At 55.1% G+C, this 22,283-nt stretch overlaps 1 protein-coding gene across 1 annotated transcript in view; it reads left to right on the forward strand.

Moving 5' to 3' along the window:
* Positions 1–22,283, forward strand: part of LOC111146795 (maestro heat like repeat family member 5) — a 66,122-nt gene that overhangs the window by 14,178 nt on the left and 29,661 nt on the right. The window contains exons 5-14 of the mRNA XM_022502478.1: positions 1,758–1,917; positions 3,477–3,529; positions 14,773–14,880; positions 15,217–15,333; positions 16,042–16,161; positions 17,037–17,183; positions 17,834–17,956; positions 18,679–18,758; positions 19,209–19,344; positions 20,891–21,070. Of these exons, the coding sequence (XP_022358186.1) occupies positions 1,758–1,917; positions 3,477–3,529; positions 14,773–14,880; positions 15,217–15,333; positions 16,042–16,161; positions 17,037–17,183; positions 17,834–17,956; positions 18,679–18,758; positions 19,209–19,344; positions 20,891–21,070 (1,224 nt within the window). The remainder of the gene's footprint in view (positions 1–1,757; positions 1,918–3,476; positions 3,530–14,772; positions 14,881–15,216; positions 15,334–16,041; positions 16,162–17,036; positions 17,184–17,833; positions 17,957–18,678; positions 18,759–19,208; positions 19,345–20,890; positions 21,071–22,283) is intronic.

Below are 22,283 nucleotides of genomic sequence, written 5' to 3' on the forward strand. Positions count from 1 at the left end.
TCCTGCAGTCTGGCTGCTTGGGCCCTTTGCTTCTGGAACATTCACTCATGGTCTCACCCCCTGGGTTCCTCGAGCCCCCGAGGCTCCAGGGACACCTAACACACCGGTGCGGGCTGCTCCATGGTCCCCAGTGTTCTCATTGGCATTTCCGGGTCTGGTCCTCGTGCCTTCGACTCTCCCTCGATCTTGATTTTGTCCCCAGAATGTTCCTTTTCGCATCATGCTGTTTATAGCATTTGTGGTTGTAATACCTCCGCTTATCTCTCAGGATGTTAAAGACAACAGCTTCTCTTTAAGTTTTCATCTCTCCGTTTGGCCGGCATTTCCTCCAACGAACTGTTTTCTGAGTTTCGTGGGGTGTGTGGTGGTGGTTTCTGTCTCCCACACCCGAGGCTTCTCCAGCGTGGCTGTCTGCCCATGGTTAGCGCGGAGAGGGAGCGCGCTCTCTCTCAGGGTCCACTGTAGCTACCAGTGAGCCCACGGCAGCCCGGCGCCTCTGCTGACCTCTGTGGCTTTTGTCCTGGGCTGCCCAGATTTCCCAGAGAAGACCATAACACACTGTCCGGCCAGGGCGGGGGGCCCCCGGGCAGCAGCACGGTGGAGGGCCTGGCTTCCCGCCACAGACCGTCGCCTGCCCCCTCCGGAGGCTGAGCCTCCAGACTTTGCTGGGCCCTGCATGTGTGCAGAGTGGGCACAGCACCGGGCACCTGACCCCCTCTTGAACCGCCGCACCCTCTCTGGGCCCCTGGCTGCAGAGGTCTGGGAGACGTGCCCCCTGCGAGTCTCCCAGCAACGGCGGACCCAGCCCCGTGGCCCGTGCTCAGCCCCGTTACCTCTCACTCATCGGCTCTCCAGCTCTCAGAACGTGGCTGCTGTTTTCCTTTTTAAATCATCTCCTAAATGTCGTCGTGTTGAGGTGTTATTTTGAAAGAGCAAAATCAGCTTCAATCCACCGCCTTAATGAGAAAGCCCTTGTATGGAAACTTGGAGTAAATTATAAACGGCGATGATGTCATACGAGGATTCCAGCAGCATCACCGGGCGTTCAGGGGGGGCCGTGGACCTCCCTCACTTCCAGGTGCCACCAAACGCGGGACGGGCCCCTGGCCTCAGCCCAGGGCTGACCCCGGGGCCCTGCCCTCACCCCAGCAGCCACAGCAACACCACACAGTGTTTCCCACCCGGAACCGGAGACAAGAGGAACCTGAAACTACCAGATGTGGCCGCACGGAGCCTGGCTCCTCTGTGCCCAGCCTCTGCCCCACCAGACCAGGGTGGGCCTCTGCCCCCAGCAGCCGACACCCCGACTCCTCAGACACAGAAGCCTAGACTGGGGCTCTGACTTCACAGGGATAAGGAATCACAGGCCGTGACATTGTCCCCAGCTGCCGGGCGCCCAGGACAAAAGGCGACACTGACAGGCTTCAGGGTGCTTCTCCTGAGTGCAGACCTGGGAGTGGGCTTTGAAACGGGACGAGATGTGGACAGAGAGGTGGGCGGGGACAGCACTCCAGGCTCAGAAGCAAGAAGCACCGTGGGCTTCTGGAACAGTAGGAGGACCCAGGGTGTTGAGAATCACAGGAAGCCCTAAGCCCTAGGGGTAGCGCCTGCCCGTCACCTGCCAACTGTATACATTGGGCTATCCTGGCCCTCGTTTCCTAGCCAAACACTGCCCACCCACCAAACCCGACCATGTGTGTGAAATGCCAAAGCTTTGCCCAGATGCCCACTCTTCCTTTCTGTCCCCCGCCCTCCAGGAGCTGGAAGAGGCATACCAGGACGCGGCCAGCAACGTGTTGCTGGCCATCTGTAGGCACTCGTGGCGGGTGGTGGCCCGGCACCTGGAGACCGAGGTCCTGACGGGCATCTTCCCACACCGCAGCCTCCTCTATGTGATGGGCATCCTGACCTCTACTGGTATGTCCTGCCCTAGGGACCTGAGGTACCCCCGGCCTCACCTTGGCCACTCTCTGCAGCTCCCCCGGGCCCCCAGGGCAGTGGCTGGGTTAGACAAGAAGGGAGCATAGCAAGACTGTTGCCCCGGGGGGTTCACACACGGAGCCAGGCATCACATGCCCAACAGGGAAGTGTGTCCCTGCGGGGGAGATGGGCAGTGGTCCAAGTGCCCTCCAAAGCCCCCGGCCCCATGGCCTGCCCAGGCCACATCAGGACTCCCATTGAAGGAGACCCCGGCCAGCCAGCTATGCTGCCGGCCCCCGCTGGCCCATGCTCCCACAGTAAGCATTTCCACAGTGGCCGGGACAGAAGCAGAACGGAGCAAGGCGGCTTCAGGAGGTGGTCCAGGATGGATGTGGGGCCTGCGCACTGCCACACAGTCCTGCCACTGAGGCAGACAGACGCTCCTCCTCACTAGCGGACAAGGAAGCCAAGCTCACACGGTCAGTGTGACGAGCCCAGAGCCACCCAGGAGCACATCACAGGCTGTGGCATCCAGGACCAGTGTTTCCACAGCAGGCACTGCCCCTGAGCCGTGGGCAGGGACACCCTGGAGAGTGGGGTCTCTGAGGACTCTGAGGGGGGCCCACAGGGAGTGGTCTTGCCAGGGAGAGTGTTTAGGTAATGCAAAACAACCAACTCTGGCTGAGCCCTGCCCTATGCCAGGCTCCCTGCCCTCGGGAGCTCATGGCCTCACGAGGGAGGCCAGCACCAGGCTACATTTAGGCTCTGCTCACTCGCAAGTGTGAGCTAAACACACTGCTGCCCCCAGAAGATACTGAGCTGCTCTTGTGGCAATCAGGGAGGGCTTCCGAAGGAGGACACAGCCAAGCCTGAGTCATGCTTTGAGGAATGTGTAGGAATTTGAGGAGGGAATGGTGTGTGTAGACCTCAGGGCTTTTAGTGAGGAGTTGGGGCCATGGGAGGAAATGGATGTAGTGACCCCACCATCTACAGGGGGCCGGGCCCAGCGGGAGAGGCCTCAGAGGCTGAGCTTGGGAGTTTGGGCTCTGAGGCTGGGAGGAGGCAGGTCCCAGCTGAACTGACCGGCAGGCTGGGCAGAGGTCGCTCTGTGCCCAGGTGAGTTCTGAGACCCCCAGGGCCATCCCCAAAGCAGCCCTCCCTCTGAGGTTGAGTTTCCAAAGTTCTAAAAAAGCTTTCCATTCTCACAACACCTCCCTCTCTGGGTGTCACTCCCTCCCCCGCCCGAGAGGATTCTAGCACATTCCAAATGGCCAAGCCTGGAGGGACTCCTCCATTCACCATCAGAGAGCCTGAGGCCCTGAGAGGCAACATGGGCCACCTCGGATCACAGAGCAAGGGTGACAGGGCCAGAGAGTACCAGCTATCCAGACCTTGAGCCTGAGCCCAGCTCACTGCCCTCACAAAGCCAGGACAAACAGAAGCAAGACTCGTCCTGACTCAGTCCAGTGCCCAAGGGCTAGAGGAGAAGGAGCCTGAGATCCAGCCTCCATGTGGATGTCAGACCTGGCCTCCAGCAATGCCCTTCTGTCCCACAGAGGCAATCTTCAACCAGGGAGACAAGGCTTGTTGGGAAGAGCACCTGGCCCAGGTAGGGATGAGGCCCAGGCACAAGGGCCTCCTGCGGGGATGATGGGGACAACGGGGGAGCCAAGCACCTGCTCGCCCTGGGAAGTGGGGGTGGGGGAGGGGAAGGAGAGAGAAGCCCCACCGTGACAGATGAGCAAACTGGCTTGGAGGGGAAGGGACTCCTGGGGCGAGTCCCTGGAGGAGTTGGGAGTTGAACCTTGGTCTCTAGACGCCAGGTGCGAGCAGGTGTCGGCAGACAAGGCCCTTCCTCCCCACCTGGGTGCTGGATTCACAAGCAAGGGGCCAGAGCGCATGTGGAGACCAGATCCGAGCCCAGGGAGGGAGGAAGCAGGCCAGAGTGGACCGAGCCACCACAGCCAGGAGCGGTGGCATGCAAGCCTCCTCTGACCACAAGCCCACGTGAGGGGCTCCTGTGGCTGGAGAAGGGACAGGGGCCGCCTGGCAGACCTAGGTCTGAGTCCAGATTTAACCAACCACAGCTGTGTGACCTGGGCAGCCTACTTTGCCTCTCTGTTCCTTAGCTTCCTGGTCTGTCCAGTGGGGATAAAAATACCTCGCTCAAATATTCATTGTGAGGACTACAGGACATAATCCACACAAAGTGCTTGTCACCATGCTTGATACACGGGAGGCCTCGCTAAATGCTGGTTAACATTTCTAGTTACGAATAATAGCGGCAGCGGTCACTGTCACAAGTGCCATCCGGCAGGTATAATAGCAGGGCTGCAGGAACACGAGTAAGTAATAGGAAAATAGGACAAAATCACTAAGGATAGAGAAGTCTTGAACAACATAATTAACCAAATTGATTTAATTGACGTTTCTTTCAAATGCAAATAGGACATTCACCAAGACAGGTCGTTTTCTGGGCCATATATCAAGTTTCAATAAATTTAAAAAGACTGAAATCAAACAGAGTACACTATTTGACCAGAACGTAGATCAGAGATCAGTAGCAAAAATGTATGTGGAAAAACTCCAACTATTCGGAAATTAGACAGTACACTTCTAAACGACCCATGGGTCAAAGAAGTCACAAGAGAAAGTAGAAAACACCTTGAACTGAACAATCATGAAAACACAATGTGTGAGAACTCGTGGGGTTCGACATAAAGCAACCTCAGAAGGAAATTTGTTTTAACGCCTATGTTAAAAAAGAAAGATATAAAATCTATTATCTAAAAAGCTTTCCAAAAAGGTACAAATTGAACACAAAGTAAGTAAGAAGGAAGGAAATAATAAAATCTAGAGTACAAATGAAGGAAATTTTTTAAAGCAACAAAACAATAGTGAAAAAACCCAACAGTAAGTTATTCAAAAACTTTGATAAAATGATAAGCTCTTTGACAGCCTGAGCCAAAAAAGTTAAAAATACAAAATGCCACTCTCAAGACAAAAAAAAATATCACTACACATCTGTTAGGCATGGGACGGCAATAATAAAATATGATCCCAATAAATTAAGCATTTTCGATTGCATAGACAAAGTCCCTGAAAAACACAAACTACCAAACTAACACAAGAAGAAACAAAAAATCTAAGTAGTCTTGTATCAGAGAAATTGGAATCGTAATTATAAACCTTCTCACAAAAAAAGCTCCAGGCCCAGATACTTCATGGGTTAATTCCATTACATAATTAAGAAATAAATACTATCAATTCTCTACGAATTCTCTCAGAAAAGAGGAGAAGCAGGAACACACCCCAAATCACATTATGAGGACAGAGCAAACCTAATACCAAAGCCAGACAAAGACATTACAGAACACTATAAACACCCGTCATGAAGATAAAGTCAAATTCCTTAATAAAATATACACAAAATGAATCCAGCAAAATACAAAAAAAAGACAATACACCACGATGAAGGGGGGTTTACTCCAGGGACATGAGGTCAAATTAACATTTGAACAGCAGTAAGTGCCATTCAATGCATTCACAGAATAAAGTACGGAAATTATCGTCTTCTCAGTTAAGGAAAAGCATTTGACCACAGGCAACATCCACTGGTAATTTGATGTGTGTTTTCCCACCAAGTGATTCTCCAGTTCTTAGTGGACCCTGACTGGGTGTCCTCTCAGCTCTGACATGACCTGGAGACGGCATCAGACCCCACAGGTGGAAGGCTCCGTCCCATAAGAAAGACAGCCCCACCTCAGACGCCAACTGCAAGTCCAGCTTGTGACTTTTCTTCTGACCCACCAGCTACAGATCAGAGGTTCCCCCACCCCTCTCCCCCTGCCATGGGTTTGATTCATTTGCTAGAGTGGCTCACAGAACTCAGAGAACATCTCATTCCTGGATCACGGGTTTATTGTAAGAGCAGCTAACCCAGGAGCAGCCAGACAGCAGCAGCCCCCAGGGCCTGGCGTGAGGAAGGGTGCCGAGATCCCATGCTCTCTCTGGGCCTGCCACTCTCCCCATACCTGCGCCAACATGGAAGCTCTTGGCCCCCAGTCCTGTCGCGTGTTTATGGAGGCTTCATTACTAGGCCTGACTGAGGAATTGTTGGGCATTGGTAATGACGTCAATAATCATCCCCCTCTCCTCCCTGAAGGTTGACAATAGGACTGAAAGTTCCAACCCTCTAATCATGGTCAGCTCCCCTGGCCGCCAGCCCCCACCTTGTGGCTACCGACCTACAGACTCTCCAAAAGTGACCACATCAGCTTCAACTCAGTTGTGGTTTTAGAGGCTTTTGTGAAAACAAAAGACACCTTTATCTTTCTTACCACTTAGGAAGTCCCAAGGGCTATAGGGGCTCTGCCAGAAATGGGACAAGAGCAAATATGTATCTCGTATTATAAATCACAATATCATAATCATAATGGCCCTCAAAGTAGGAGTAGAAAGAAATTGATCTCTCTGGAGAAACTTGAGCTAAAGATGACCAACTGAGCACTTTCCTACCGAAAACCAGAAGGAGGCAGAGCTCCCACCCCTGCATTCCTGGTGCACATTGCCCTGAAGTTTCTAACCAGCGTAAGAAGGTCAGAAAAGGTGGGGAATGACATACGGGGAACGACATACACACGGCTTGCAGTGGAAAAATTAAAACTGACTTTCTTGGCAGACAATGTGGTTGTATATACAGAAAACCTTACAGAAGCTTTAAAAACACTACAACTAGTAGAAATCAGCAAGATCTCAAAATATAAGATCAATATGTAGAAGTCTACTGAATGTCTATAGACCAGCAATAAAAAATAACAGTGACCTAGTGACATTAAAAACATGAAAGACACAAAGACACAGGTACCAAAATGTCCGCAGGGGCCTCACCAAACAGTATAGAAAGCAGTTAAAGACGAGCCTACGCAAGTGGAAATATGGGATGTTCATGGGTAAGAAAGCTCAGCAGCGGTAAGATGTCGATTCTCCCAAAATCAGTTGATAAATTCAGTGTAAGACCTATCAACCTACAAAACTTTAAATTGTCATTAAATGAAAGTTTTAAATAAAAATTAAATAACGTTTTACTTCAAATAGTTAATTTTTAAATAAAAATTAAAACTTTACACGGAAATTGCAAAGGACCTAGATTAGCCAAAACAATCCTGGAAAAGGGAGAAAGTTGCAAGAATCATAGCACCTGATTTCGAGATTTACCATTGTTTAAAAAAATTTTGAGTAAATGTAAAATTCTGTTTGCTTTATTCAGTGAATCATGAATTGGGCAACCTCCCATCTGGTGTGTAGAAGGGGGCTGCAAAGTCGTGCTCACATGGGAGTATTTATAGGCAGAAGAGGTGGGGGCCAGGGAGGAACAGGGTACGGCACCTTTCCTTGGGGGCTGGCAGGGGTCTACCAGGCATCTACCTCGCCCCTGCTGGCCGGGAGATCCCAGAGTGACCACAGGTCACAGGCACAAGTGAGTCCGTGTGGGGCTTCTTGTGTCTCTCTCTTAACGGTGGTCCCCTTTGGGTCAGACTCACGGCTTAATGAGAGGTGTGGTCAGAAGCCAAGGCGTTCGCAAAACCCCCACAATGACTGTGAGGTTCCTGCCGCCTCTGTCCACCCCGGGAATGTGACACTCCCAGGTCGTGGCATGTCTTGGGGAGGTCGTTGGCTTGGTGATCCGTGGCCCACCCTAGGGTTGTTGCTGTGACTATTATGAGCAGGGTAATTCTAAGAAGCTGATGGAGGGGTCATCAAGGGTCCCATGATCTCCCCGTGCAGGGAGTGCCTGCATCGCTGGGGACAGTGGGAGGTACACCCCAAGGGGGAAACATGTTCTCCAACAGTTTCTTTGTCACTGTGAGGGCAGGGGTCTGGCAGCAGGGGAAGTCTTTGACCCATCCAGAAAACAGCGTCGGGTAGCAAGGACGCGTCAATTACCCATGACACGTGGTGGTGGACAAGGTTCACGCACAGGTGTTCAGAGCACCTGCACACGGGGTCCGAGTTTGTGACTCTCAACTGACTCACAGTTTCTCTGCAGCAGACTCCCCTCCCATGAGACCCTTCTGCTTTCCCACCCGAGCCCCATCTCACACGGCAGCGCTGCTCATCCCCCGTGTCCTGGGGCTCTCCTCGCTGGGCGGAGATCGTAACACGGGGGATGAGCAGCACTGCCCTGGGAATGGGGCTCAGGTGGGAAAGCAGAAGGGTCTCATGGGAGGGGAGTCTGCTGCAGAGAAACACTGAGTCAGTTGAGAGTCACAAAACTTGGGACCCCGTGTGCAGTTTGCAAATAAGCGTCATTTCCTAGGGTGACATCTGCCAAGGCTTCTCCTCACTTGGCAGCCCTGGCGGGAGCCGTTGGACATCTTGTTGGGAGCTGAGTGCAGCAGGTGGCTGCCCCCGTCCTACAGAGGCACGATTTCCCAGGGATGCAGGGGTGTTTCATGCTCGGGGGGGCACTTGGGACAAATAAAAAGGGGCCTCAGGGAGCCTTGGGGGCATAACTGCCCAGGCATCTTGCCGACTGTTCCAAGTCAGTGCCAATAGGTATCGGGCTGCTGGGGTCCAGGGACACTGGAAGAGACTGAACAAAGTCCACCATCTTTTTTGAAGGGGGGAAGGGCAAAGGGAGAGAGAAACTTAAGCAGGGTCCACGCCCAGCATAGAGCCTGACGCAGGGCTCGGTCTCACGACCCTGAGATCACGACCTGAACCAAAATCAAGAATCTGACGCTCAACTGACTGAGACACCCGGGCAAACCCAATGTCCGCCATTTTGAATAGCGAAGCCCCGTGAGTCTGGTGGAACCAGGAGCAGAAGGGAGTCTGGGTTTGGAACAACCGGGAAAGAGAGAACAACGATCTTGTTAGTGCATCTCAGTCCTGGACAAACCAACATCCTGCCCGTTAGGTTTCTGGACCAGCAAGATGGCCTGTTCCAGGGCTGGTGCAGGGAACGATCAGCCCTCGGGGACATCAGGTCTTTCTCCTGTTGGCATGAGGCCTTGCTGGGCTCAGTGGGTGTTGAGGCAATTGGGGAAGAAACATAGTTACGTCTATGTGAATCCTTATAGGCTCTTTCTCCCAGTGTCAGTACTAGAGACGGCCCACAGATTTTCAGGCACCTCAGTAATTAATTAAGTGACTTTTGTTTAAATTCCTCCTCTTCTATGTCAAGGACAGATTGTAAAAAATATAAAATATTCAGATTGGTCAGGAAATTCTAAGGCAAGTTCTCCAATGAAGGCAAAACATATCAGCCTTTTGAATTTAGAAAGGAGGTCTCTACCGAACAGGGTCACGGAGACCATCACACAACAACAACAACAACAAAAACACGTTTTCCAGGGACAGGCCCCTGGCTGAGCCAGAAACTCCCTGTGAACTCGATCAGATGCGTTCACTACGGAGAACTTCCAGGCTCCGAGGGATCTGCTGTCCTGGGAGAGCCCGTCACTCTGGGATCCACCAGAATTCGGCAAGGCTTCCCACTAATTTAATTTTAGTTTAAGGGGGTTGCTGAGTTCCGAGAACCCCATGAGCCCCGTCAGCCTAGGAGGCCCACATGGGGCCCGGGCAAACGCGACGTGGTGTGGGCAGTCCCCGTGGGGCCTTGGGTACAGCTCTCCTCCAGCGCTCCAGCGGATTACAGTGGAGGCGCCAGTCCCGGGAGGCCCGCTGCTGCTCTGGTCCCTGACCTTGGGGCTGCTGCTGCTGTCAGGTCAACAGCGCGGGGACTTCTGTTTGCAGCCTTGTACCCACGTCCTTCCAAAGTGCTCAGCTGCTGTCCTGAGTTCAGTCCGACCAGTGGCCTCCCATCCTATTTTGTGTTTTTATCGATCCCCTAATGTTGGGAGATGCTCCGTGTACAAACAGAGCAGCTAGAACACGTCGGGTGCCCTTGGTTATCGTCTGGACCCCGAAACTCCGAACAAAGGGACATTCCAGGGGGACTTTAAAAAGTCGGCCACAGACCTGTCTGTCGTCAGCCGTTTGAGTGACAGCAATCGGTGAGGCCCAGGAGAGCTCTAGGAATGACCCGGGAAAGGTTGCTGCTTTTTGTGGCCCCTGAGAGCATCGTCTTGAAGTTTGGGGATCCGGAATGTCATCCTCAGCTTCCACATTGGGGCTCCCTGCCCCCACCAGCAGGTGCACAGCTGACGAAGCTCTGGTACCCCGGGGTAAGAAATCTAAATTCTTCAGAGAACTTTTGGGGACCCTTCCTGGGCTTAGGAAATTCTTCTAATGATTGCGCTTTGTTTGGCCTTTGACCAAGAAGTAAGAGAGACTCAGGAAGATCCCTGAGCCTCCAGTGGCTTTATTTTTGGAGGTGACCGTGTCATGGCGTCTGCAGAGTCCAGAGACTGTCCTGAGGTCTCAGGTCAAGGAGGAAGGAGCGAGCAGAGGAGTCCCACCAGGCCCAGTGTCTTGTTTCAGGCACCTCTTTTGTCTCTCCCTTCTTATTAGGCTTCTGCAATGAAGCACTGAAGCTCTTCTGGGATTGTGAAGACTTTTAGAAGCTTCTGCCTTGCAATTAAACTAGGCATCCTGCTCTGTTTGTTTAGTCTAGGAAACCTTGCTCTCAAGTCCACTTCTGAAGTAAATGATCCTGTCTCATTGGAATCTTCTCCGTAATGGCCATTGTAATTTTAGGCTGTTTTTAGTAAGATTTTGCCATTTTTGCAGATATTCATAGCTCTGGGACCATAATTCTTGGACATAAAAGAAGCAGAGGCAGTAGAAGGTGGTGCACTTGACCCTTTGGGCTTAAGAACCTCATTCTTTTTGTTCTTTTTCTTCTTCCTTGTTTAGCTAAGCCTTTGGGGTTTCTCAGAGCCAAAGTAATGCTAATACCTAAGAGGGATATGCTGCGAGGTTGGGGATCGTGCCTGTTTTGCAGTGTGCCTCACTGTATTGAAATGTCCCTGAGTTTGGCAGGTTAGTGTCCATCTAACCCATTCTGTGACCGACTGACCCTAACACGGGAGTCTGAATTCGGTCGCAAGCGCTCGAATAGTTTTCAAGTACACGACCGTGCCCACCAGTTCTCGCGACTTTGTGGTTCAAAAGGCCAGTTAGTAGGAGCCTTTGTCTATAAAACAAGACGTGCACGCACAGCAGCAGTGACCAGGGCCACCAGCAATCCCGGCCTGGAAGCGGGGACCGGGGAAGGACCGAACCCCAAAACCGAGATCAGGAGACCGGGCTGGGCTTCCAAGCGAAAGGGAACTGCTCAAGTAGGGTGCCAGGGAGACAGCGAGCTCAGCACAGAGAGGACGGGGCTCGGCGTGGGGGCGGGGCTCAGTGCAGAGGGGGCGGGGCTCGATGCAGAGGGCGGGGCTCAGCGCAGAGAGGGCGGGGCTCGGAGCCCACGGCCCTCCAGAGGCCTTACCCCAAACAGCCTCGAACTGGAGACAGCCTATGCCAAGCAGAGCAGTGCCCCAGCCAAAGACCGGAAGTCCGTCTGTAAACCTCCACCTGAAGAAGCTGGAGAACGCGAAGCAAGTGGAGGAAGCCGCGGGGAAAGGGGGAAGGTAGAAATCGCAGCAGGGAGAAGCGCTCGTGTGATCCTTGCAGCACCGCAGCCACAGGCTGAGAACACCAGACTCACAGCAGTGCCTCCTGCAAGGCTCCAAGTGTGCGACGCTCTAGAAAGGGGGAGACTAGTCCACGGTGACGCCAGTCAGTTCTGTAGTGATGGGATCGACTGGGAAGGGAGTCAGAGCGCTTTGTGGGGTCGTAGAATACACTCCAGTTCCTGGGGGGTGAGAGGTTGTGTGGGTCTGTCCGCGTGTCAAAGTGCGGCGCACCCCACAGTAGGGACCCATGCCTTCCACTCTGAGCTAAACACACCTCCATAAAGACAGTCAAAACCCAGACACACAGATGCCAACAGACCATGAAACGGCGGTCAAGATCCCTCGTGGGCAGGGAAATGCAAACTGGAGCCACAATGCGATACCACCTCACACCCGCCGGAATGCTGACTTCTGCCAGAAAGACAGGAAATACCAAGTGTGCCGGCGAGCATGTGCTGAAAAGGGAACAAAGGGAACGCTCGTGCGCGCTTGGTGGGAAAGCAGACTCCTGCAACCGCCATGGACAGCAGGACGCAGGTCCTCAAAAAAGTAAAAACAGAATTGCGGTATGATCCAGGTGTCCTACTACTGGGTCTCTATCCAAAGGAAACAAAAACACTAATTTGAAAAGATACATGCACCTCTATGTTCATTTTTTTATTTTATTTTTTCAGTGTTCCAGAATTCATTGTTTATGCACCACACCCAGTGCTCCATGCAATCCATGCCCTCCTTACTACCCACCACCAGGTGCACCTGACCCCCACCCTCCTCCCCTCCAAAACCCTCAGTTTGTTTCTCAGAGTCCATAGTCCCTCATGGTTCATCTCCCCCTCCGATTTCCCCCAACTCCCTTCTCCTCTCCATCTCCCCATGTCCTCCATGTTATTCCTTATGCTCCACAAGTAAGTGAAACCATATGATAATTGACTCTCTCTGCTTGACTTATTTCACTCAGCATCATCTCTTCCAGTCCCATCCACATTGATACAAAAGTTGGGTATTCATCCTTTCTGATGGAGGCATCATACTCCATAGTGTATATGGACCACATCTTCCTTATCCATTCGTCCGCTGAAGGGCATCTCGGCTCTTTCCACAGTTTGTTGACTGTGGCCACTGGTGCTATGAACATTGGGGTGCAGATGGCCCTTCCTTTCACTACTTCTGTATCTTTGGGGTAAATACCCAGTAGTGCAATGGCAGGGTCATAGGGAAGCTCTACTTTTAATTTCCTAAGGAACCTCCACACTGTTTTCCAAAGTGGCTGCACCAACTTGCATTCCCACCAACAGTGTAAGAGGGTTCCCCTTTCTCCACATCCCCTCCAACACGTGTTTCCTGTCCTGTTGATCTTTGCCATTCCCACTGGTGTCACGAGTTGACTGCAGCATCATCTGCAATAGCCAAGACACGGAAGCAGCCCAAGAGTCCGTCAACTGATGAATAGATAAGGCATGAAACCTTGCATAGCCGTAGGAAGGAATGAGATCTTGCCACCCAGGACAACGTGGGAGGACATAGTGGGTATTATGTTGAGTGGAATAAGTCGGTCAGTGAAGGACAAATACCATATGATTTCACTCATATGTGGAACTGAAGAAACAAAACAGATGAACAAAAAGCCGGACTCCTGAATACAGAGCTCTGGGGGCTGCCAGAGGGGAGGGGTGGGAGGATGGTGAAACAGGTGAATGAGGTTAAGAGGTACAAACTTCCGGTTATAAGTCACGGGGGTGGAAAGTGCAGCATGGGGAACAGGGTCAATAATCAGTCATGGTGGGGCATGTGTAATTTTCTGAGTTTTTGAACCTGAACCTCAGATGAGTCGCTGAGGCACCGGCCCGTGCAACACTGAACCAAAGTTGACACCAGTTGAGAACTGGGGCTTCCAGGCAGCGCGGGTTCCATGGGTTCAGCAGACACTGGTCCTGGGGTCTGCGGCCTGGAGTAGCCATCAGGCCCCGCTGCACCCCAGCGTCCTGCAGGCACAGGCAAACCTGGGGCAGACAACTCCTCCAGCCTGGGCTGCAAGCCCCCGCCCCCGCCCCCGCCCCAGGGAGCATCGCCAGAGGACGCCGCAGGGCCCGCCTGCAGGAGGCGCTCTAGGCGGGCTTGCGTCCGGCAACCGCGAGGCTGCGGGATAAAGACCCTCGTGTTCCACCCCGGGCACCTGTTAGCGCTCCTTAGGATGAATTCCTGGAAACGGAATTGCCTGGGGAAACGCGCACATTTCAAACTGTAGCAGATGCAGCCAAATTCACGGCGGCCCATCCCCTTCCCACCAAAGGACACTTCCTGCTGACCTCCGGCCGTCCTGTTTTGGGCCAGTCTTAGCTGAAACGATACATTGTCTTCACTTCGTTCCTTACACACGAGCCAGGCTCTGGCGTGTGGTGTGTCTGTCACGCACGTGCGCGCTCGCCGTGCCTACGATCGTCCCCGTCCCTTACTGCTTTGTGAAGATCTTCCCCCCGATACTAACCCTGGACAATGGGTTGCAGGAAAACAAAAAAACAAGCAAACAAAAACAACTTACTGCCTCTTTCAGCTTAGTTATGGTGGGTTTGCTGAACAAACTTCTTCAAATATCTATCTTCACATTTATCAATCATTTCTTTTAGATTTGGGGGTTTGGGATCAAACTTAGGAGTATCTTCACCCCCAAAGACCTGGGGATCAAAATCTTGGACTTGTCAAACTGTGGAAATGGGAACATTGAAATAGAGAAGCCCCGTGGTCCTCATATGTTAGGGCGAAACTTCTAGGACTTACATTTAGAAGACACACGTCATCTCTTTATTCGATCTCTCATTCATCCTTCCAAACAATATTAATCAAACACCGACTACATGGCAGGCACCGTGCCGGGTGCCAGGGAGACAGCCCGGAACGCGGGTGACAGACCCTGGTCTCCCGGCACTCTCACTCTGGTTGGGCCCCCTTCAGCTGGCACTGAGCTTCTGTGATGTCTGAGCCTCGGCCCAGTGCCGGGGACACGGGCAGACTGCTGGTTTCCAGCCTCTCCTTGAACACCTCCAGGGAGGGGATCTCAGGGAATGAGTTCCTTGTTCCTGGGGGGTATCAGGCAAATCAGAGGGCTGGCCCTGGAGACTCAGGGGAATGAAGCCAAGAGAATGATGGACTCAGGGCCTGAGTCAGGGTGGGACGGGGTGGGACGGGGAAGGTGGAGGCCTCAGCTCCAGCCCGCAGGGTGGAGGGAGAGAGCACTCCAGCCCTGCCCACCCCCCTCTGCTCACAGATGGCTGTCAAGTCGGTCCAGTTCCTGAACACAGATGCGTGGTACAAGGCACTGCTGTTGGCACTCACCAGGCCCGACCAGACATGCCAGGAGCAGCCCCCAGAGAAGGTGGACCACTCCCTGTCTCCTCATAAGCAGCCCCCATGCCTACCGCACATGCCCAGGGGCTCTGGCCATAGGAGGCACATCTAAAGCAAGGTCCAGGGCCCTAGAAAGACACTGGGACCCAAAGAAACCAGCGGGTCAGGGGCCTGAGCATCAGGACTTAGAACTGCTCCCCTGAAACTCCACCACCAGGCAGGGGTTTGATGGTCCCAGAGCAGGGTCCTGAGGGCGGCAACAGGAGCTCAGGGAAGCTAGGGGAGCCTGGTCGGGGGAGGAGGCAGGCTGTCTGGATGAGCGGAAGTGGCTTAGGCCCAGGACAAGAAGCTGAACCTCCCCCAGGCTTTTCTCTTCATCTACTATGGGCTGATCCTTCAAGCTGAGGACAACAGCACCACCGTCAGGGCACACCTGAGAAGCCTCCTGGACACATCCCACCAGTGGCCCAAGCAGAGGGAGGTGAGGCCCCAGTACCCCCAGCCCAGCCCAGCTCAGGGCTGCCTGATCGTGACCTCAGCCTTAGTCTGATCCCTGGTCATACCCCGATCCCTGCTCAGGTCATACAAAGAAACCTGATCCTTTTCACACGCTGATCCCTGATCCTGGTCACACTCTGAGCCCTGAACCTGGTCACACACTGAGCCCTCATCCCAGTCACACTCTGAGCCCTGATCCCAGTCACTCTCTGAGCCCTGACCCTGGTCACACTACGAGCCCTGACACTGGGCATACTCTGAACCCTGAACCCTGATCCCAGTCACAAAATGAACCCTGATCCTGGTCATTCTCTGAACCCTGACCCTGGTCACACTCTGAGCCCATCACAGCTTGTGTCCTCTCCTTTGTCACTCATCTACTTTCTGGACCCTTTTTTCTTCCTCTGGCCCAGGTCTGTTCAGAGATAGTGGGGGCAGAGGAAGGTAACAGGCCTCCAAAGAGTCACCCATCCCTGCTGCCTCCCACAGCCCCCACCAGCCCCCATAAATGATGCCCCCACAGGGTTGGGCTCAGAGTTGCATATCCTAAGTAGCATGGGGATGGAAGGGAGATGCCCTGTGACCTTGGACAAACCCCCCCCTTTCTGGGTGCCAATTTCCACATCCCCAAGTGAGAGTCCAGGCTGGTTCTGTGACCTGCATCAGTGATCCTGCTCCCCTGCCCCTGTAGGGTATGGCGCTCACCATAGGACTGGCTGCCGTGCGCCACCTGGACCACGTCTGGGCTGTCCTGGAGCAGTTTGGCCAGAGCACGCCCATTAAATGGAGCCTCCAGAGCTCCTGCCTGAAGGTTCTGACTCTTGGGTGGCTGGGGGCCTTGGCAGGGGGCCGGAGCATCAGGACTCCCGCCTTCCATGAGGGTCCGGGGCTCCCAGAGGGTCTCCGGGGACAGTTAAGGGCACAGGCTTTGCAGCAAGCATCCTGGCCTCCAGTCCACCTGCACTATGCCCCTTTCTCCTCTTGAACGACAGCCACCCCCCGGCTGTTGGGGTGAAAATGGGCCTGGCATTGAGCAGGTGCTCCAGTGACGGCTCTTGCAGGGGCTGTGATGACTGCTGTGTTCATGAATGGGACTTGGGCCACGGGCCCTGCCTGAAACATGAGACAAGGGCTTGGGCCCCTGCCGGTGGATGGCACGTCCACCCCGTCCTCACTGCTCCCCTGATAACTCCTGCAGGCGGCAGCAGTGCCTGGGACGGCACAAGGGCGCTCACTAGGACTAATGGGGAAGAATCACCGCTAGCAACAGACACCCCAGCAAGGGCTGGCTGCCTCCTCGGGGTCCCACAGCCGGCAGGTGGCAGAGCAGGGACTGGGACCCACATCTCAAACCAGAGGGGGCCTGGTCACTGATGGGCAGTGGAGCCATGTGACCCTCGGCTGGTATCTGACGGGTGTCTTGGATGGCCCCCCCACCCCAGGCAGGGAGGGTGAGGGATGGACTCTGGCACGTTCTGGGGAACCCCCAGGCCCATCCTAACCACCCCCCTCCCCGAGAGACAACTTCATCTCTCCTATTTTCCTATTGAGGTAAACTGAGTCTCACCAATACTCAGAACACCGTCCTGCAGTACCGAGCTAGGGGCCAGAGTACTTCCTGTCACCGCTCCCCCAGGGACGGGCAGGAGGGCTCTGACCCTCCATATCTGCCCCTGCTGTGGTCAGAACTCAGAGGACCTGCAGTGGAAGTGGGCCAGCAGCACCATGCTCCTCGCTTACGGTCAGATGGCAGTCAGGGCCAAGGCGCACATCCTCCCGTGGGTGGACAACATCTTGTCGCGGATGGTCTTCTATTTCCACTATAGCTCCTGGGTATGGCTCCCCAGGGCCACCCCTCTGGAGCATGGCCTCGTCATAGCCCAGGTCCCACTAGAACCTGGGTCAGATATTCTAGGGCTTCCCAGGGCCTTGGAGCCCTCCTCCCCACTTCTGCCCCACCGTGGAGTCAGGAAGAGCCAGGCCTGGCCTCCTCGTTACCCCACCTCCTCACCCCATCATCCCACCCAAAGCCACTGGAGGCTTCCATGATGACCCCAGCCTTCATTCTCTGTGGTTTTCACTCTGGGCCATCGGAAGGCCAGGTGACTCCCACCCCACCCCCAGGACAACATTGCCCTTACTCAATACTCTGCATCTGGGGCATCTATCCCAGGGGACCACGAGGGCCAGGAAGCCCTGTGAGGCCATCACCTACCCTAGATCTTTGGTGCTGAGGAGCCACACATTGAGGGAGGCCGGATGTTGGGCTCCTCACTGCACTGCCTGATACTGAAATGTTGTCAACATATTCACAATGTAAACAAAACCACACAGGCTCCCCCCACCAAAGCCCCACATATGTGGCCTCAGCCGAGGCCTCTGCTGTACCCCCTCAGCAATGCCCTGTAGCCACATGTGACTCCTTCTCCTGCCCTTCCTGTGCCCCCCTATACCCCCTGTTCCACGGCCTGACCCCATGCCAGGACGAGACCCTGAAGCAGAGCTTCCTCACCGCTGTCCTCATGCTGGTGGGGGCCATCAGCCGCAACGAGGGAGCCCACAGCTACAAGTTCTCCCAGATCTCTGAGCTCCTTGAGTGTCTGATGGTGAGTCAAGGTCCTGGGGCAGAGGAAGGGCCTCACGGGACCAGCAGCATCCACTAGAGGCAGGCGTTGCCAAGGGGTAGGGAAGTTGGATTTCTGGGGTGTGGCTAAGCCCCTCAGAGGCTCCGGCAGCTGGGAGTACATCCATGCACCCCCCCTTGCCTTGGTTCAGAAGTGACCCTGAACTGGCCAGGAATGTCTACCTCACAGCTGAGGTAGCTGAGGCCCAGAAAACCTACACTATCCGTTCTGCTACTACCATCCTAGCTCAGACCACTGCTCGCTAGAGATCTGGGGCTCACAGGACCCCAGGGTAGTGGAGGAAGCATACAAGTGACGGGCGAGTTGAAGCGTGAGAATAACCATTTCCTGAGCTGCTGCTGACTCAGACACCAGGCTCTGCACACCTTGCCACACCCGTGTGCCTGCAACCACACTGTTATTTGTGAACCAACGAAAGCTGGAGCAGTTTGCAGACCTGCTCAAGGTCACGCAGCCAATACTCAGGAAGCCAGGTCCAGACACGACCTGTGCCAAACACTGGGATCCAGTTCTTTCAGTGCAGCCGGGTCACAGAGGCCCCCATGGGTCGGAGAGAAGCTGGAGCACAGCCCTGTGGGTCATGGGAGTACCAGGCACCAAGATCTTCAGGCAGGATGAGACTGGGTGTCAGGATTGGGATAGGCCCGGGCCTGAGTGACTTGGGCCCACCTGGGGATCTGCAGGTGCTGGTGGAGAAGGAACCCCAGGACACGCTGTGCACCTCAACTCGCCAGCAGGCCTTTCACATCGTCGCCAGCCTCTGGTAGGCTCGCCGGCCCCACACAGGGCCCTACCCCAGGGCAGGCCTGTAACAGGCCCTCAGTAAACAGCAGCCACTATTATCAACCCCCACCCCAAAGAATGAAAATTTGCCATCATTTGCTAAAACAGAGCTGCTGAAGTTCCTAATGGTGTAACCGGGGCTGGGGTGAGACCGGTCAGTCCAGGAAAGGGGAGCTCGGGGTGCAGGGCTTGCAAAGTGACTCCTCCTAACCAGCCACACAAATCCCTTACAAACCCTCGGGGAACTCCCCCGTCCAGGAGGCCACACAGTCCAGGGAGGCTGACGTGTACCCTTGAGTCTCTGGTCGAGAGCAGAACAGCATGAGAGGCTGCTGCTCGGGGCTCACCGACTCTGTCTGTCCCAGCCAGTGCTCCCTCTGCTGTCCCCAGCCCCCACACTCCTCTCTCACTGCCCTCTACCTCCAAACAGTAAGCTGAGGCCACCCCTGGACTTGGAGAGGAAGTCATGGATTCTGTCCGTCTGCCTACACAGCGTGTTGGCCCTGCCCCTGCTGGACGTCCTGGAGAAACACACCTGTCTCTTTCTAGAGCCACCCAACATACAGGTGCGAGGCTGGGACAGGGTGCCCTTCAGTGAGAGGGGCCCCAGCTCTGCCCCCAGCTGCTTGTGGCTTAGGACGAGGTGTGGCTAGACAGGCAGGGCCTCTGACCCCCTGCACACAGAGCTAGGAGACTGTGGGCATGTTTCTTAACTGCTCTGAGCCTCTATTTGCCCACCTGTGACATGGGAGTGATCGTTGTGGAGATGCTGGGGTGTGAAACTCGGGCTGAAAGCAGACACTGGTGTCCCGTGTCTGTGCAGAGGATGCTCTGTGAATGGGAGTGTAGGTGGCCTCTGTCCCTGCCAGCCCTGGGAGCAGCCCTGGGCTCAGTCACACCTATGAAGCTGCTTAAACCAGTCACACCCCACCCAGGCCCCAGTTGGCCCACCCTTTGCTGGGCCAGATCCCAACCACCTCTGGGGATCTGTTAAGCAAAGCCTCTGCTGCAGGGGCAGGCACCCATCTCCCTGGGGCACCACCAGCCCCTGATGCCTAAGTGTTTACTGTAAAGGGCAGGGAACTGGTGTTAGCTGAGCACCTGCTAGGCGCCAGCTCCCATGGACATGATGGTTCCCCTTCCCAGCAGCACTCGCCCCGTGGGTGAGGAAACCCGCTCAGAGAAATGGAGATGTCTGGTGGGAGAGGCAGGGTCAAACTTCACCCCAGGCCCTGGGCCCTGATCGTCCCACCACAGCCCTAGGCTGGGTCCAGACTGGAATGGAACAGACAAGCCCTTCGGATGGGGGGTGTGAGTGCAAAGGGTCCCCTGGGCCCAGGGCAATACCACAGAAGCAGCCCCCTGGAAGGCTGGCACCGGCCCCCACCCCACCCTGCAGGACTCCAGACCACAACCATCGCCAGATGACAGCATCATGGCTGCTCACCCAGGCAGCTTAACCTGGTGCCAGACACCAGGCGGGGGCTCCTGTTTATTCCCATTCCGTGTGCCCCACCACCCTGGCAAGTGGGGCTGGCTTCACGCCCAGTTCTTGGGTGATGAAGGTAGGCACAGAGAGCTGGAACGAGTTCCCCAGGGCACCCGGGGAGTTGATAGCCAGTGCCCAGGGCTCTGCTCTGATGTGCTGTCCCAGGGAGGAGGGCTGGGTACTTCCTGTGGCCGCCACCTTCCCCGAGCATGCCCAGGGAGCCAAGCAGCAGAGATTGGGGCCCTCACGTGAGACCCAGGAGTTGGGACCATCTGTATCATCTGCCACAACCAATGCAAAAGGAAACTGGGCCCTTGTTTAAAGCTGATGAGGAATATCAAGACGGAAACCCAAAGCGCTAAATCAACTAAATCCTCCCGGGCTCCAGGTCTCCGGCAGGCGGCCTGCCCGAGAAGCCAGCCTCACTGGGAAGGAACTGACCTTGGCCACTGAGAAACTTGTGACCTTGGGCAGGCCTGACCCAGACTGCCACTGCCCCGTCTCCTCAGCTTCCAAACGGGGACTGGGACAGGGCCTTTCCTGGGCCTGGTGTAAACACACACAGTGTGCATCCTGGCCTTGGGAATGGGCAGGAACAGGCACCACTCTCGCTGAGAGGCCAGCACACTCCGGCCCTGCGACGGGCCTCGGCACTCTGTCGCTGCTGGGGCTTGGCAGCTGCTGACGTGCTCCATGTCCCCTCACAGACCCTGTACAACAAGACTGCAGAGGCCCTGGACCAGATGCTACAGAGTTTCATCGTACAGAACCCCACGACCAACGAGCTGCACTTCCTGCTGTCGGTGAGGGCCGGCAGCCGCACGGCCGGGTGGGGGAGGCCCAGGCCGGGCAGAGGATGGACAAAGGCAGATGTCCCAAAGGAGGTAGGGCCTGAACCTGGGGTGGGGAGTGGCCCTGGGACGTGGAGACTTCAGACCTGGCCATCTTCGGGGATCACCGTGTCTCAGGACAACTGGAGGGTGTTAACAGCAGGTGTGATGGTGGTAAGTGGGCCTTGAATGCCACATGTCAAGGGAACGGATGAGGACATAGGCCTTGACCTTGGCTGGGACCTGCCCACCCTCCCAGAGAACTCATTCTGCAGCCATGTCTCCAGCTGTGAGGGGGGACTCACAACCCGACACTCCCACTCTCTCACTGACCTCCAGGGCTCTCACCTTGATAAAAAGGAGACCAGTCAACAGGCAGGGACAGTCCAGGGACAGGGGAGGAACCAGAGAAGGGACTCTCGCTCTGTGGGAGGGTCGGAGGTCAGGCCCGTGGAGGCGCCTGAATGAGAACCAAGGAGGTCCCTGGATAGAGAAAGGAAGGGAAGGGCCGAGCAGGCAGAGGGTGTGGCAGGAGCAGAGGTGAGACACACGGTGAGTGCAGGAACCAGAATGGAGAGAGCTCCGCATGGCTGGAGCATGGGGAGGGTGCTAAGTTGGGGAGGGGGGGCAGGTGGGTTAAGGTCAGGTTAGGTCAGCAGGACCAGACCTGGTCCGGCCTGGGAGCCTCGTGGGCGTGAGGGGAGCTGCTGAAGCAGGTGCACAGAGGGAAGTCGAGGTGTGACCCTGGCTGGGGGGAGACATCTGCGTTTGAACTCAGTCGTTCCCACCGGGAATGTTGGTGACCACCCACAGCGGTGCTGGGAGCGGCTGTGTCTGCCACCCGTGGAAGGCACAGATGCGGTCATAGGACACCAATGGGCTCCAGAATCTCCAAATACCGTTTTAGAATCATTAACTGTAATCATCTATAGCTTTAACAAAGAGGCTCAAATTGGGCCTGAAACTGTTCAGTGTAACTGCTCGAGCATGCGTTTGTATTCCTCTGTCATTCTGCACGTTCAGGTTGTGCAGAGAAAAGCATGTTTTGAAAAGGGGTGCGTGTCGCCAAACGGGTTGAAACCAGGAGCCTCGAAGGGCTCTGAGCAGGGAATGCCTCCTCCTCTCTAGCGGGGCTGCAGGGAGCACCGGATCGGCTGTGCCATGGCACGTTGGGGGGGGGGGGGGG

The sequence above is a fragment of the Enhydra lutris genome, unplaced genomic scaffold (genome assembly GCF_002288905.1).
Source record: "Enhydra lutris kenyoni isolate GAN:26980312 unplaced genomic scaffold, ASM228890v2 scaffoldscaffold14, whole genome shotgun sequence".
NCBI lineage: Eukaryota > Metazoa > Chordata > Mammalia > Carnivora > Mustelidae > Enhydra > Enhydra lutris.